Source organism: Piliocolobus tephrosceles, chromosome 21 (assembly GCF_002776525.5).
Source record: "Piliocolobus tephrosceles isolate RC106 chromosome 21, ASM277652v3, whole genome shotgun sequence".
NCBI classification, from domain to species: Eukaryota; Metazoa; Chordata; class Mammalia; order Primates; family Cercopithecidae; genus Piliocolobus; species Piliocolobus tephrosceles.
Genome location: NC_045454.1, coordinates 22,912,237 through 22,927,791, shown reverse-complemented (window position 1 = coordinate 22,927,791; position 15,555 = coordinate 22,912,237). Strand labels below are relative to the sequence as shown.

Here is a 15,555-nt window from a genome sequence, read left to right as displayed (position 1 = left end):
GTCTTGCTCTGTTTCCCAGGCTGGAGTGTAGTGGCGTGATCTCGGCTCACTGCAACCTTTGCCTCCTGGGTTCAAGCGATTCTCCTGTCTCAGCCTCCTGGGTAGGTGGGATTACAGGCATGCGCCACCACACCCGGCTAATGTTTCTGTATTTTTAGTAGAGATGGTGTTTCACCATGTTGGTCAGGCTGGTCTCAAGCTTCTGACCTCGTGATCCACCCACCCTGGCCTCCCAAAGTGCTGGGGTTACAGGCTTGAGCCACTGCACCCAGCCCCAAAACACTTTTTTTAAGACAGAAGGATTATGGTGTAATTCTGGCTTGTGGCTGAGGCATTTTTAATAGTAGAGGTGAATGTTTTAAACATCGTACTTATCTAGATTTATGTCTGGATATGCTGCTGTGGGGTTTTGTGGTTTGTTTTCTCAAACCCAGGCAGTTTGCCAAACCTCAGCAAACAGCACAAACCTGTCTGTTACCCTGTAGTCACTTCTCATCCTTGTCAGTATGTGTGGAGGATTTCACGCAATTGTGATAATTAAACTCATACTGCTTTCTGCTCTGCATTTTTCAATTAACATCAAATACTCTTCCCTCTGTTTTATGCTGCTTTGTATTGCTTTATGATGTCTCATATGATTGGCTGAAATTTTACTGTGTTATAGAGGAGAGAGAATGTATAGATACAGGAAGGCTTGAATAATGTGGAGCCATCTAGAGAGACACAGTAAAGATGGAGTAGGAAGTGTTCGGAGTCAGTAAGGATTGGTGCTTGTCTGTTTTTTATCTGTGATGTGGAAATAACACCTATTTGCTTGAAATTTGTGCCGGTTAGTGTTTATTTTTCTTACAATAAATCTTGGTTCCTGTTACTCTTTCCATAAAAGGCTTTCTACATTTTGAGAACCCACTATGTGTCTGGCACTTCAGTTTGCCAGTGTTGGGGATATAGCAGTAAAGAAAACAATGCCCCTGCCCTCGAGGAGCATACATTAATTTAGTGCAGAAGTCTCCACACTTGCCTGACTGTATACTCTGTCAGTAACACGCGTGAGTGTGGACTCCATAAATACAGATGTTTAGAAATTTTGTGTGAGCTATTCTCAGTCTACATCGTAAATATTAGTGAAACTTAATTTTTTATTTTGTATAAAAAAATACAAATAAAGTAAAATATATAGAGACCTGTAAGCATTTCTGTTGACTGTTGAATCTAAAGAGCACAATAGCAATATCTGTGCTAAACCAGCTATTACATATTGAATGTCCTTTGTATATATTCTTTATTATCATAGCTCCAGGTGCTCCTTCAGCTCCAAGGAGAGGGCGTGGGGGTCATCGGGGTGGCAGGGGAAGATTTGGTATTCGGCGAGATGGGCCAATGAAATTTGAGAAAGACTTTGACTTTGAAAGTGCAAATGCACAATTCAACAAGGAAGAGATTGACAGAGAGTTTCATAATAAACTTAAATTAAAAGGTAAGCTTTGATTTTTCTATTCAGAAAATAATCTTATTTGATCTGTGAATTACGGATATTTCTCAGATTAGGTGTTTTTATGTAATTCAGATTAGCTATCTTGACTTTTATGATATGTGCTTTTGTTTGTCCTTAGAAGATAAACTTGAGAAACAGGAGAAGCCTGTAAATGGTGAAGATAAAGGAGACTCAGGAGTTGATACCCAAAACAGTGAAGGAAATGCTGATGAAGAAGATCCACTTGGACCTAATTGCTATTATGACAAAACTAAATCCTTCTTTGATAATATTTCTTGTGATGACAATAGGTATAGTCTTTAAAGCTGTTCTTTTGCTTTTATGATGTTGATTGAAGTGTAAAATGGTTTCATGTAAATTCACAAGATTTAATGAATACTACCATAATTGTTTTGTTTTGAGACAGTCTCACTCTGTTACTCAGGCTGGAGTGCAGCAGTGCAGTCACAGCTCACTGTAGCCTAAACTCCTGGGCTCAAGCAATCCTCCCATCTCAGCCTCAGTAGAGGAGTCTACAGTTGCACACCACCCCACCCGGCTAAATTTTTTCATGTTTTTGTAGAGATGGGGTCTCACTATATTGCCCAAGCTGGTGGTGAACTCCTGGCCTCAAGACCAGCCTCCCAAAGTACTAGGATTACAGGCATGAGCCACCACACCTGGGCATAATTGATTTTTTAATGTTTTATTTTGCTAAAAGAAAACATATGCTAAAGTTCTAAATTATTCATTCATAAGAAGAAATAACCATATACTTTTTTTTTTGTTTAAGGATATATTCATATTTGAATATTAGTAATTAAAACAGAAGCATTTAGGTAATATCTAAGTAGGGCCTTTTTTTCACCCCTCTACATTGTAGTTCAAATGAAGCCAGAACCAAAGTGCTAATCTACTTTGAAGTTTGCTGATACCATAAAACTGCCAGACTGTAGTAAATATGTGTCCAGAAAATTGGCAAATTATTGAGAGGTTAATTAAAGGACCCAGTGTGAAGATTAACAGTTCTAGAGGTTCTCCTGCCCAATCCAGATTATCCTTGTCCTTGTCCTTGTCCTGGCTGAAGTTTGGTGCCCTCTGGTGGCAGTTGTTTGCTTCAGTATAAACATAGATGGACATAATTCTGAGTCCCATGATTGGCTGGATGACAGCAGCAACAATTCAGATACTTCTTGGGTTAATTGGTATCGGGTCCAGAAATTGGGCCGGCGACCTAATGGGGACCTAAGGGCCCACCTTCCATCTCTTAGCTTCCCAAGACAAGGCCTCCCTGTCTGACTTTACCTTCTTTTCTCTTGGGGCTGAGTGGAAAGCGAAGTCAATTACCAATGTCATTATATCTGAATTTCCATTATATTGGCGCTGTTACTATGTTTAGCAGGTGTATTTGCAAGAAACTAATGTCAGTCATGTGTTCACATGAAGTTTGACAGAATATTATAGGAACATATTGAACTCATATGTCTTGGACAACTTGTGATAAGAGTTTTTTTTGAAACGGAGTTTAGCTCTTGTCACCCAGACTGGAGTGCAGTGGCGCGATCTCAACTCACTGCAACCTCCACCTCCCAGGTTCAAGTGATTCTCCTGCATCAGCCTTCCGAGTAGCTGGGATTACAAGCGCCTGCCACCACACCCAGCTATTTTTTGTATTTTTGGTAGAGACGGAGTTTCACCATTTTGGCCAGGCTGGTCTCGAACTCCTGACCTCAGGCGATCTGCCCCCTTGGCCTCCCAAAGTGCTTTGATTACAGGTGTGAGCCACCATGCCTGGCCAAGATGCTTATTTCTAATCAGCTTTAGTAATCACTTAGCCTTAATTTGGGAATAGCACTGCATATTTTGGCTGAGGGATATTCTTTTAAACCTGATATGCTGAAGATTATTTGCTTTTATAATAGAGAACGAAGACCAACCTGGGCTGAAGAAAGAAGATTAAATGCTGAAACATTTGGAATCCCACTTCGTCCAAACCGTGGCCGTGGGGGATACAGAGGCAGAGGAGGTCTTGGTTTCCGTGGTGGCAGAGGGCGTGGTGGTGGCAGAGGTGGTACCTTTACTGCCCCTCGAGGATTTCGAGGTGGATTCAGAGGAGGTCGTGGGGGCCGGGAGTTTGCAGATTTTGAATATAGGGTAAGTGTTATTGTTAATAAATTCTTTGGGGTTGACATACATTTTACAAGACTCAAAACATTTTTGCTTGTTTTTGTTTTGGGTAAATTGTTTTGAGGACATTAGAATAATTTCCATTTTGACTTTTCAGTAGAGGATATACATGATTCAGATGTATATATAAAAACACTATACAAAAAAGGACAGTATAGTATCACCTTTATTTCATGTTAACAGAATACACTTTTAACACCAAAAGAGTCTGTCTAGAAAGCGCATCCTCCCAGAATGGAAGGGCAAGCTCTAACATTTAATAGCAGTTAACATTTATATCGTATTTACCAAGTACCAGACATTGTATTAAGTTTTTTTCACATATTAACTTATTTAAACGGCACATCAACTCTGTGAGGTAGGTTCTATTATTATCCCCATTTTACAAGTGAGGAAATAGGTATAGAGATATTAAGTAACTTGCGAGAGGTCACATAGCTAGTAAGTGATGGTGCTGGGTATTGAGCCCAGCAAGTTGTTTCCTGAGTTACTACTCTTAATTTGGTTTTCTGGAAAACTCAGTACATTTTCCCTGGTTTTCTCCTTTCACCATGAACTTGAAAACGCTTCGATATATTGGCCTTCAGGAGCTGCTGCTAGAGAATTCTGTAACTTTTGTGTGTATAATTTAGCTTTTGACAGGTGTCTGTACATTAAGTCAGCATAGTAACTATCTCAGTTAACAGTAAACTATCTTTGTTTATTGATTTTAGAAGTAATGGAGAGGAAAGGCTATACAGAAAGGATCAAAATCTTGTACAGAGCTCCACTTGTAATAGCAACAGGCAGCTGGAAACAGAAAGACCTGTGAGCAGGAGTTCCATTGCCCAGTACTTAAAACTGGCCATTGTTGAGATCTCTCTGGAAAGAGATCAGTATCAGTGGCTTTTGGATCTGCTCTATTAATTTTGATGCCTTTGATATTGTGCTATCACAGCCAAGACTGCCAAAAATTATACTCAGCTCACCAGCTTATGCCATCCACCGTGGTGGCCTTATGCAGTTGCAGGACTTCTTTCTGACTTGCAAAATCCCCTTTCCAGCTAGGAGAATCTGTCTTAGGAACTCCAGAATAGCCCTTGCTTATCACTGTTACTGCCCTTAAGTTTGCCAGTGACACCTTTCTTACAGAATTCAGCAGTAGTATTTTCACAAATATTTTATTTGCCATCAACTCCTCTGCAGTATTTGACACTGACCAAGCACCCACTTTGGGGTCTTTCTTCCTAGTCTTTAAAATACTCTTCTAGGTTTTCAATTTACACTCTTCCTAATTTTTTAATACTCTTCATTCTTTTTGGCAGGGAGGGCTGTCGGGGGTGGGGTATCAGGGTCTTGCTCTGTCACCCAGACTGGAGTGCAATGGCATGATCGTAAGTCACTGCAGCCTCAACTTCCCAGGCTCAGGCAGTCCTCCCACCTCAGCCTCCCATGTAGTTGGGACTACAGGCATGCACCACCATGCCCAGCTAATTTTTAATTTTTTTGTAGACACAGGGTCCCACTGTATGTTGTCCAGGCTGGTCTTGAACTCCTGGGCTTAAGCAGTCCTCTCACCTCAGCTTCCCAAAGTGCTGGGATTATAGGTGTGAGCCACGGTGCTTGTTCCATCCTCCCTTTTGTAAGCCTGTCTTGGACCCTATATGTTTCTGCACTGCATCTCTGTCTTCACTGTCCTGCCGTCAGCTTAACCTTCCTTAGACTGACCTCATGATCTTCCTTCTCTCCAGCCATCTCAGCTCTGCCTCCTCCCAGTGTTCCGTGTTGGCTCATGGTATACTGCCCAGGCACTAGAGGTATCTGTGATTATGGCCTATTGCTATGTCGTCACATTTATTCCTTTGAAATGTCCCTGTCAACTACCGTGATAACCCACCAGTTGGGCTTCAGATCTTCATCTGTCTTTACCCCCACTTTAAGGCAGATCAGCTGTATTTTGAAGAACCTATGACAACTGCTTGTTGAAGACCACATTGAGTCAGCTTGGTTTGAGAAAAAGTATGTTTCAATTAGACTTGGATTCAGATGAGAATAATAGCAATAGTTACTAGTATGACCTTTCAGACCCTTAGTTTCGACATTTGAGGATAAAGAGTTGCACCATTTATTCTGAAATACACCTTTTAAAGATCATTAAACTTTCAGAGTTGGAAAACATCTGAGAGGTCTGACCTGGTTAAAACATAAACCTCTTCTGCAGTATCTCTTATAGGGGGTAGGAGCTTACTCTTCCCAAGGGCATCCATCCCACCCGAGGGATGTTCTAATTGTTACAGTCTCGGCTGGGCACAGTGGCTCACACCTGTAATTCCAGCACTTTGGGAGGCCAAGGTGGGCAGATCACCTGAGGTCAGGAGTTCGAGACCAGCTTGGCTAACATGGTGAAACCCTGTCTCTACCAAAAATATTTAAAAAATTAGCCAGGTGTGGTGGCACACGCCTGTAGTCGCAGCTACTCAGGAGGCTGAGGCAGGAGAATCGTTGAACCTGGGAGGCAGAGGTTGCAGTGAGTCGAGATCGCGCCACTGTACTCCAGCCTGGGAAACAGAGCAAGGCTCCGTCTCAAAAAAAAAAAAGAAAAAACAAACCTTCCATGCAGTAACTGTGTGTGCTCCATGTGCTTACTAATACAAAGGTTTTTTTGACACCATGTCACACTGTTTATCATTTTGAGCCTTTTGTAAAACTCCTATCACATGTATTGCAGAATTGAAAATGCATTGTCGTAGTTATCTGCATGCATCTTTGCCTATGCTCCTGTAATGCTTGACAGATAGTCCAGCCTCTGCTTAGGTGTTGCCAGGAGTGATGGACTCAGCGAACCCTCAGGCATGGCCCAGTGTTTAGGAGGCTTAATTGTGACATTGCAGTCCCTGCTCTTCTTAATCATGTGAGGATCCCACTTGATATATTTGGCCTCATTCCTCATTACCCTTTAACCTTTACCCTTTAACCTATCTGATTCAAGCAGGTTGCCTCATGGTTATCTCACATACACATTGTGCTTGATTCCAACTCCATCCCCATTCATCAGAATTCTTCAGATATGCCAGGCACTATGCTGAGCATTGGTGCTAACTAACGTAGACCCAGCCCTTTTGATGTTTACATTCTGGTAGGAGGCAGACATAGCTGAAAGTCAGGTCCCCTCTTTCACTTATCCTTTACAGCCTTGCCCAAGTTTTGCTCTGTCTTCTCTTCTTTCCTACACTGATTTCCTCCTTTTCTGACCTGTGGCTATCTGCTTGCTTTGGCATACATTTTGAATATACTCACATTCCTTATTTTTTGTATTTAGTTTTGTTCTGCATCACCAGCTAGATGAGAACCTCTTGGCTTTAGTGAATATGCATTCTACTTTTCTTTCCACCACAACACTCAGCTCAACAATGGAGCCATAGTGGGCTTGAAGTAATTGCTTATCATGTTGGTTAGGAATTTGCCACTCCAGCCTTCAGTGAGGCCAAAGGTCTGTCAGTGTGGCTAGCCCTTGATTGTTCATTCCAGACTGGTTGAATAACCCTTTCATCTGCCACTAGAGCCCCGACCCCAGCAGCCCTACACCTCCTAAATCATGAAATCATTTCACCTTGCACCTTTAAAGGTAGAAAACGGTGAGTGATCACTGTCACATAAAGGAAATTTACCACTGAAGATTAAACTCATATCTGAAACATCTAACACTTCCTCCCAGAGATGGACATGGATGACATTTTCCGCAGCTTTCATGAAATGAGTTGGCTTTATTTTTTGTGCTATATTAGCATGAGTCATTGTAGTTTGGGGGTAAGCATAAACAAGATTGGTTGTTTAATGAAAACATGGGTAAAGATAAAAGCATAAAGTTTTAGAATCCTTAAAAGAATCAGCCAAACTAGAATCTCTCCACTACCACATTCACATTAGATGATTAGGAGACTAAGGACCCCAAGAAGTTAATTGTGTGATTGAGGTACAAGCTAACAAAGCCAAAACTCTCTCTCTTGACTTCTGGCCTGATTTTCCTTAAGGGTAATGTTGGAAATGTAGGCCAGTGCAATGGTTTACACGTGTAATACCAGCACTTTGGGGGGCCAGGGCAGGAGGATTGCTTAAGCCCAGGAATTCAAGGTCAGCATGGGCAACATAAGGAGTCCCTATCTCTATAAAAAAGTTTAAAAATTAGCTGGAGTGGTGGCACATGCCTGTAGTTCCAGCTACTCAGGAGGCTAAGGCGGGAGGATCACTTGAACCTGGGAGGTCAAGGCTGCAACGAGCCATGATCGCACCACTGCACTCCAGCCTGGGTGACAGAGCAAGACCGGTCTCAAAAAAAAAAAAAAGAAAGAAAGAAATACAAACTTACGGTAAGTTTGGTTCTATGGTGTTTCCCACCCCTTTCCCCCCCCCCCCCCCCCCCGTTTCTTTTTTGAGGTGGGAATGGAGATCAGGACTAGTAATAATAATGTAACTAGCTCCTGTTTTATATGCTGCTGTCAGGGAGGTGAAGCCACCATGGTGGGTGATAAAGATTGCATCTGTGTTTCTTCAGATGGGGTCCAAAGACAAGGTGTCTGAATGACTCAGCATAATGTTCTCTCTCCTCTCCCCCTTTCATATTCTCCTTTCTCTCTCTTCTGTCCCCATCTCTTTTTTTTTTTTTTTACCTTTCAGAAAACCACAGCTTTTGGACCCTAAAAGGTCTGGACTGATCGTACTGCTTTCTGAAAGGTAAAAAAAAAAAAAAAAATACCTTGGGAGGTGTGAAGGTTGGCTTTGTAGGGGACAGCAGGTTCATCTTTTAGCTCATTGCTGTCAACTTATGCCATACCGTATGTATTTCAATTTAATAACATTGTGCAAATGTTTTAGTGTTGTATACACAGATGAAGTTAAGTCTCACCTAGGAAATGTGTGTTTCTAACAGTTGGAGTGAGAATCAGCAGTAAAAATCAGGTATATGGTAGCAACTGGTCTAGAGGAAAATAAAAGCCCTTGGCTCCCACCCTTTGTGCAGGCCTTTAGTTTAGGGTCAGTCTCACTGGAAATCTTGAGATTTTTATTGCTTTCTCACTGGTTACTTTTTAAAAATTCCCTAGTCAGCTTTCCGCTTTTCAGAACTTATTTTAGATTTAAAAGTTATCCCTTTAAAATTGATTTTTAAACCATTGCTTCCTCCTGGCATGAAATTTTGGAGAGAAATGTTACACTGTCTGGGTATTTTATTGCTTAGTAAAGACATCAAAGACTTGGGGACTTTATGAAACTTGTTTCAAAGTATGTTGACAGTTGTATTTGATGAATTTGACTACTGAGTTGAGGGTTTAAGTTCTATCACGGCTTTTAAAAAATTATTAGGGAGAACAACCAAAGATGAGGAAGTACACCTGTATTTTGGGCTGGGGTTCACCGTTGCTTTAACCTCTACTGACTGGAAGATGCAGTCAACAATGAGGTACTACTGAGTATGGAAGTTATAAAAAGACTTTCGTGGAAATCAGTGAGAAATTTTTCTATGAAAGTAAAAGGGGGGTATATTTAAAGATAATTTCAAATAAACTTGAGCAAAGTAAAAAGAAATACGCCAGTAATTTGGAACATGAGCTAAATTTTTTTTTCTTTTTTAGAAAGACAACAAAGTTGCTGCATAGTCTACAAACAAGTCTCTGAAAATAGGTGAATTTCTAGCTCTTCATGGTCCTGAAAATTGATTTCAGTCTTTGCGAAGAATGAAGAAGTGAATTCGCTGTACATTTGTCACCAGCACTGGGTTTTGTTTTTTGTTTGTTTTTCCGCTTAATTTCAAAGATAAAATGCAGTTACTTTTGGGGGTGGAAGGCTCATCTTAAAACATGAGCATTAAATCTATTTGGAATAGCAGAAGGTTAAGTAATTTCTTATGTATAGTTAAACTAAAGCAGTACTTCAGTGGGACTTACAAGTATTTTTTCATCACTGAAAGGTTTTTTTTTTATCACTAAATTGTATTTGGCAATTGCAAGTTGCCTGCAGATAGGGCCGTGATACTGTGTTTTGAGCCACAGAAGGTAATGTGTGTGCGTGTGTGCGTGTGTGTGTGTGCGCGCGCGTGTATCTCTTTCCTCCTTTCTTTTGGGGAATCCTGTAATATGAGGTAGCTTATTTCGTCAATTAATTAGGGTGCTGGATGGTAGAGAATTTTGTCAGTCAACTATGTACACACAGTAAATACTGTTTCTTAGGCAAAGGTAACTTTTTTATATAGTTGTAAAATTCCATTATATTCCATTGCCAAAGAAACATTAAGAACTTTGTATAGCTGTATAAAAAGCGACTAATTTTTTAAAGAATAAACGTTTTAAAGTCAGCAAACATACTGTGTCCTTGCAGAAGTTGATGTGCTGAGCAGCAGCATTATGGGTGGGGCTTTTTTTTCTTAGTTTTCCAGGCTTAACATTTTTGCTTTTGTTTTTTAATGTTTGGAACATAAATGAAGATTTGATACATTCTTTCGTTATCTAAAAAGGATTGATTATTCATGCTCATTGTAAGAACTTCATTTTGTAGCAAATGGCGTATCACAGGATCTGTCCAGATAATCGATATTTTCAGTATACAAATGTAAATAATCATAGATGAGAATGTACTTAGCTGTATTTTCAAATCAGTAATCCTCCCCACCTTTTTTAGGACTTTAAAACTAGGCATCAATGAACCTGTTTTTCCTATTATGCCTGGAATTTAGTCATGATACCTTGACTCATTCTATCATATTTCAAGAGGATTCAGAGTCCTTGAAATTATTTTGGCAGCCTGTAACACACGGCAACACTGGTCCTTGGGCCTATGACCCACAGATGACTCAGTATAGAGTTCATTGCTAATTATAAATTACTAGTGAATCTTTTTGATATTTTAAGCTCTAGTGGGAAAAATCTGGCCACTTCCGTGTTTTTATGAAGGCCATGGAATAAAAGGATCCAAAGATTTAAATATTTTTATCTAATATTTTGATTGTTTTATTAACTTTCTCCTTAAAACATTCAGTAGTGATAAAGAGATAGAAACTGCACTGTAGGAGAATTGGAATATTTAAAGCTGGTTGATATTTTTTATTTTAATTTTATATCTTTTGTATAGCTCTATAAGGCAGTGTTTTGTAATTTGGTTTCATTATTAAGATCCAGTACTTGGCAGCCATAGTTTTAGATAATATTGTTTAGTGCTGTTTGCTTGCATGTTAACAACAAAACCTTTTAGAGGACCCACAAATCATGATATTGAACACATTTCTGAGGCATTCAGAGCATCAAAGCAAGTACCATGGCAATACATGTGTAGACTGTTTGAGATGTCCCAGGCCAATTTCAAGAAAGAAAACTGTAAATACTAGTTCTACTTGCTCCGAAAGTATGAGTTCATGCGTTTTCCCAGCCCTCTGAATCACTGACTGGGGCGTTTTGTGCTCCAACAATAACTGGCAGCATGGCATACCTGCAGCACACCTTACAATATTAAAGCAAAGTTTTTATTCTAAAACAGAATAAAACTGTTCAATAAAAAATGCTCGTCAAAGTTCTTTCTCTTTAGTAACCCTCTGTTTCAGTAGGAACATGATGAAAGGCATCTTTTAAATGGAAGAGCGGAATTATAATGTTTGTATTCCCTGTAGTAACTATAAATCAGTTACTTTATTTCTAAGATTGAGTTATTGTTGCAGATGTTTAGGGAAAGCTAAAAGCCCCTTTCTTCCCCTCCTGAGTGTAAATAAAATACTTCTGAGATCAGATCCATGACATGAGGAGACTCAGCCAACTAGGCACAGGCCAAGCTGGAAACAGCAGCCAGAACACACTCCCTGTGGGCAGACGCATGCAGAAGATGCAGAACCTGTCTATTAGAATAGTTCCCTCCAAAAGCTGGGCTTCGTGTGAGGGTAGGGCAAGCGCTCGGGAACGGTAGTGCAGCACAGTGATTCTCTGTCGGGTTGACCTGACATCCTAGGAGCACAGTCATCTGTTGCTTAATAATAGCGACATGTTCTTATTTTTAAATGGCAATGAGGTCTCACTTCGTTGCCCAGGGCTTAACTGGGCTCCTAACTCCTGGGCTCAAATGATCCTCCCATCTTGGCCTCCCAAAGTGCTAGAATTACAGGCATGAGCCACCATGCCCGACCATGACACATTCTGAGAAATGTGTTAAGCAGTGTCATCATTGTGTGAATGTCAGAGAGTGCACCACACAAACCGAGATGATATGGCCTACTCCACACCTAGGCTATATGGTATAGCCTGTTGCTCCTCAGCCGCAAACTGTACAGCATGTTACTGTACTGAATACTGTAGGCAGTCATAACACGGGTAAGTATTTCTGTAATGAAACACATCTAAGCATAGAGAAAGTATAGTAAAAGTCGGGGATCACAGTCTTTGGGACCACCATTGTATACGCAGTCCCTCGTTGACCAAAACATCATTAAGTGGTGCGTGAGTACTGAGGAATGTGAGGGGATGTGTTTTGATTGTCACAATGACTGGGGATCATCACTAGTATTTAAAAGGAAGGGCCCGGATGGTAAATGTCCTATGCTGTGCCACACAATGAATTATCCAACCCAAAGTGCAGTAGTGCCCCTCTATTCTGAGAAAGAGTGGCTAAAGTCCCTCCACATGGAAAGACAGTAAGTGGGAAATTATTTCCTGCCAACTTGAAAAATAAAGTTTACTACTTAGGAAATTTTCCGCGGGGGAGTATTAATATAAAGGGAACTTACTTCCCGTAGCACTGTCAGTATTGTAGAAACATTATCACATAGGAGTTAGGGCTTCATCCCGTTCTCTGTCAGTGCTTCACAAATCTCTGATCAGAATCTACCGAGGAACTTTTCTAAGTACAGATTCCCAGGCCCAGAGAGTCTGATTCTGAAGTTCCCTAGTACAGCAGAGCCCAACATTTTTGGCACCAGGACTGGTTTCACCAAAGACAGTTTTTCCACAGATGAGTGGGAGGGGGGATGGTTTTGGGGTGATTCAAGTACATTATATTTATTGTGCACTTTATTTCTATTATTACATTGTAATACATCATGAAATAATTATACAATTCACCATCACGTAGAATCAGTGGGAGCCTGAGCTTGTTTTCCTGTAACTAGATGGTCCCATCTGGGAGTGATGGGAGACAGTGACAGATCATCAGGCATGATCAGTGAGTGTGCAACCTAGATCCCTTGCATGCACAGTTCACGATAGGGATCCCAATCCTATGAGAATCTAATGCTGCTGCTGATGTGACAGGAGGTGGAGCTCAGACGGTAATGCTCGCTCGCTCGTCAGCCCGCCTCTCACCCGCTGTGCGGGCTGGTTCCTAACAGGCCACGGACCACGACCAGTCTGCCACCCAGGGATCAGGGCCCCCTGCTCCAGTAGGTCCTAGGAATCTTACTGGTCCCACAGGTAGTTGTGATTAGCTAGGTTTGGGAAGATGGCTGTACAACACCAAAGCTGGCTCCTGATTTGGGGGTGTTGGCACCTTTTCCACAGTAGGATTATCTTAGCATTTTTCCCATCTTTCCAAACCCAGTATATCCAGATTGTGACTGGGGCATGAAGAGAGGGACGGGACTAAGTGTAAAGGAGGGAACAGTTTTGCAGGATGGAATCAGGGGAAATGGGGAGGTTGAGACTCGCATTTCCTCCAGAGTTTGGGTGCTTTGAGTACTGAGTTTTATGTATGTATGTATTTATTTATTTTTATTCCTGGCATAGGGTTTGTGTTCTGTCTCTTAATTTTACATGCCAGTTGTCCCTGCCTCTGTGGGTTCTCTGCCCATCAGAGAAGCCGCTCCTTCTGCAGGGCCCTTCTGTTCACAGCATAGGCTGAGAAGCAACTTCTTTTCCTAAGAAGGGTTGCTTAGGCCATCTAATCACATCTGGATTCAGTGTGCTGCAGGACCCCCCTGCCCTGTTAGTTCAGAGATGAAGCTGTTTTACGTAGTAAAGGTGGGGAGAGTGTCATGGTATAAAGTAATCAAGGTGAATGGTCGCTTCCTGTAGGAGCGCAGGTGTCACCAATTTGCTTTAGTTGACTGGTTTGGGGGGATTTTTTGAGATGTCACCCAGGCTAGAGTGCAGTGGTGCGATCTGCCTCACTGCAACCTCTGCCTCCCAGGTTGAAGTGATACTCCCCGCAAGCAGCTGGGATTACAGGCGTGTGCCCCCACACCCAGCTAATTTTTGTATTTTTAGTAGAGATGGGACTTCACCATGTTGGCCAGGCTGGTCTCGAACTCCTCACCTCAAGTGATCCATCTGCCTCAGCCTCCTAAAGTGCTGGGATTACAGGTGTGAGCCATTGCTCCTGGCCTGTTCTGTTTTTAAAAGATAAAAAGTATTAGTAAAATTGGAATCAAACTTAGGAAAGTATCGTAGTACCATTAATCTGTCAATCTGAAGATGCTAAAAGGAGATTTGCTTAGCAGGCTGCCTTGGCTTCTCCCAAGATGGAGAGACGGACAACTTCTTGGAAGCAGTGTCCTCCAGACAGAAGTTGGTCAAGGAAGGGAAGTAGGAGAGAGAGCTTTGAGCAGCAGAGGCTTGGAAGGCAGCCAGCCAGCAGCCAACAGCGCATGTGTGCATTGGGAAGCTAGTGGTCCAGGGACCAGGCACTGCCCCTGTGGGATCCATCCCAGCCCTCTAAGGAGTGGTGCAAAGGTTCTTATCCTGTTTATCAGAGTCAGTGTCCAGAAAAGGAGGCTTGTGGTTTGAGACATCTATAAATCTGGTTCTGAGAGCACAAGGTAGGACTCTGAATCCGATGTGGTTTCTGTTCTCCGTGATGGTACAGAGCTGTGAGCCAGCGGTAGGGTATCCTTTAAATTCCAGCTCGGTTCACTAGTTAATGAACTTGGCTGACTGATAAAAATATTTTCAGGTTTAGCTCATAAGCATATCAACGTAGACCTGAATATAATTCCAGTTCATCATGAGTGTTGATTTTTGAGGAAATGCTTTAAAATGTCCTGATGCCCATGTTGTAGTTTATAAACAAAGCAGGTCTGTGAGGCCAAAGCATATTTCAGTTCAATAGTAAGGCTTTCTTAGAAAGAATGACTCATAGTCACTCAGAATTGAGTCGCACAGAAACAACTGAGAGCAGACAGCAAGGAACGCAGGGCCCAGAAGGTCCAGCCTTTCTCTCCAGGCTTGAAGGGTTAGGGAAGATAGCGCCAACCTTGAAGGGGGTATGAGAGGCCTGGGCCCAGGTGAGATTGTACTGAACTCCAGTAAACAGTGTACAATTGTTCCAGGACAGAGGACAGGAACATGTTTACTAGGTGTCTGGAGTGCATCTCTGTAATCCTCATACGCACTTAATCCAGATAATCCTGGGATGCCAGCCTCACGCAGGATCATTGATGAGAATGCAAATCCCAACATTGCAATTCAGGATTTTGCTTGTGCTGAAAGCATTTTGTCAACGTTTTCTTTTGGGGTTAGCTGGGTGACAGTTCTCCCTTGCTGTATTCCCAGTACTTAATAGTGTTTCTTTGACTGAAAGTGGATATGTGGAACATTGTAGACTGCAATTTATAAAATATAATTAGGTATATATTTTCATTATAAAAGTAATACATGTAAAAATAATGCAGGCTTCTTGTCTGAACATGTAAAAATAATGCAGGCTTCTTGTCTGATTGGATGGTATTTTTAAAAAGAAACAATGCAAGCAATGTAGTTTTTTTTTTAAATGAGAGAGAAGAAAAAAATTCTCTAATCCCACCACCCAGAGCTGACCATGTTTTGTTTGTTTGTTTGTTTGTTTGTTTGTTTGTTTGTTTGAGACGGAGTCTCGCTCTGTCGCCTGGGCTGGAGTGCAGTGGCCAGATCTCAGCTCACTGCAAGCTCCGCCTCCCGGGTTTACACCATTCTCCT

At 41.6% G+C, this 15,555-nt stretch overlaps 1 protein-coding gene across 3 annotated transcripts in view; it reads left to right on the top strand.

Moving 5' to 3' along the window:
- Positions 1-11,183, top strand: part of LSM14A (LSM14A mRNA processing body assembly factor) — a 62,481-nt gene extending 51,298 nt beyond the window's left edge. Inside the window, exons 7-11 of one of the 3 annotated variants that reach the window (XM_023229074.3) lie at positions 1,295-1,477; positions 1,614-1,785; positions 3,397-3,628; positions 8,315-8,371; positions 9,268-11,183. In XM_023229074.3, coding sequence (XP_023084842.1) covers positions 1,295-1,477; positions 1,614-1,785; positions 3,397-3,628; positions 8,315-8,338 — 611 coding nt within the window. In that variant the 3' untranslated portion in view covers positions 8,339-8,371; positions 9,268-11,183. Of the gene's footprint in view, positions 1-1,294; positions 1,478-1,613; positions 1,786-3,396; positions 5,002-8,314; positions 8,372-9,267 lie in introns of those variants that run through there. The other 2 variants (XM_023229073.2, XM_023229071.3) reach the window with 2 other exon arrangements.
- Positions 11,184-15,555: the final 4,372 nt, after the last annotated feature.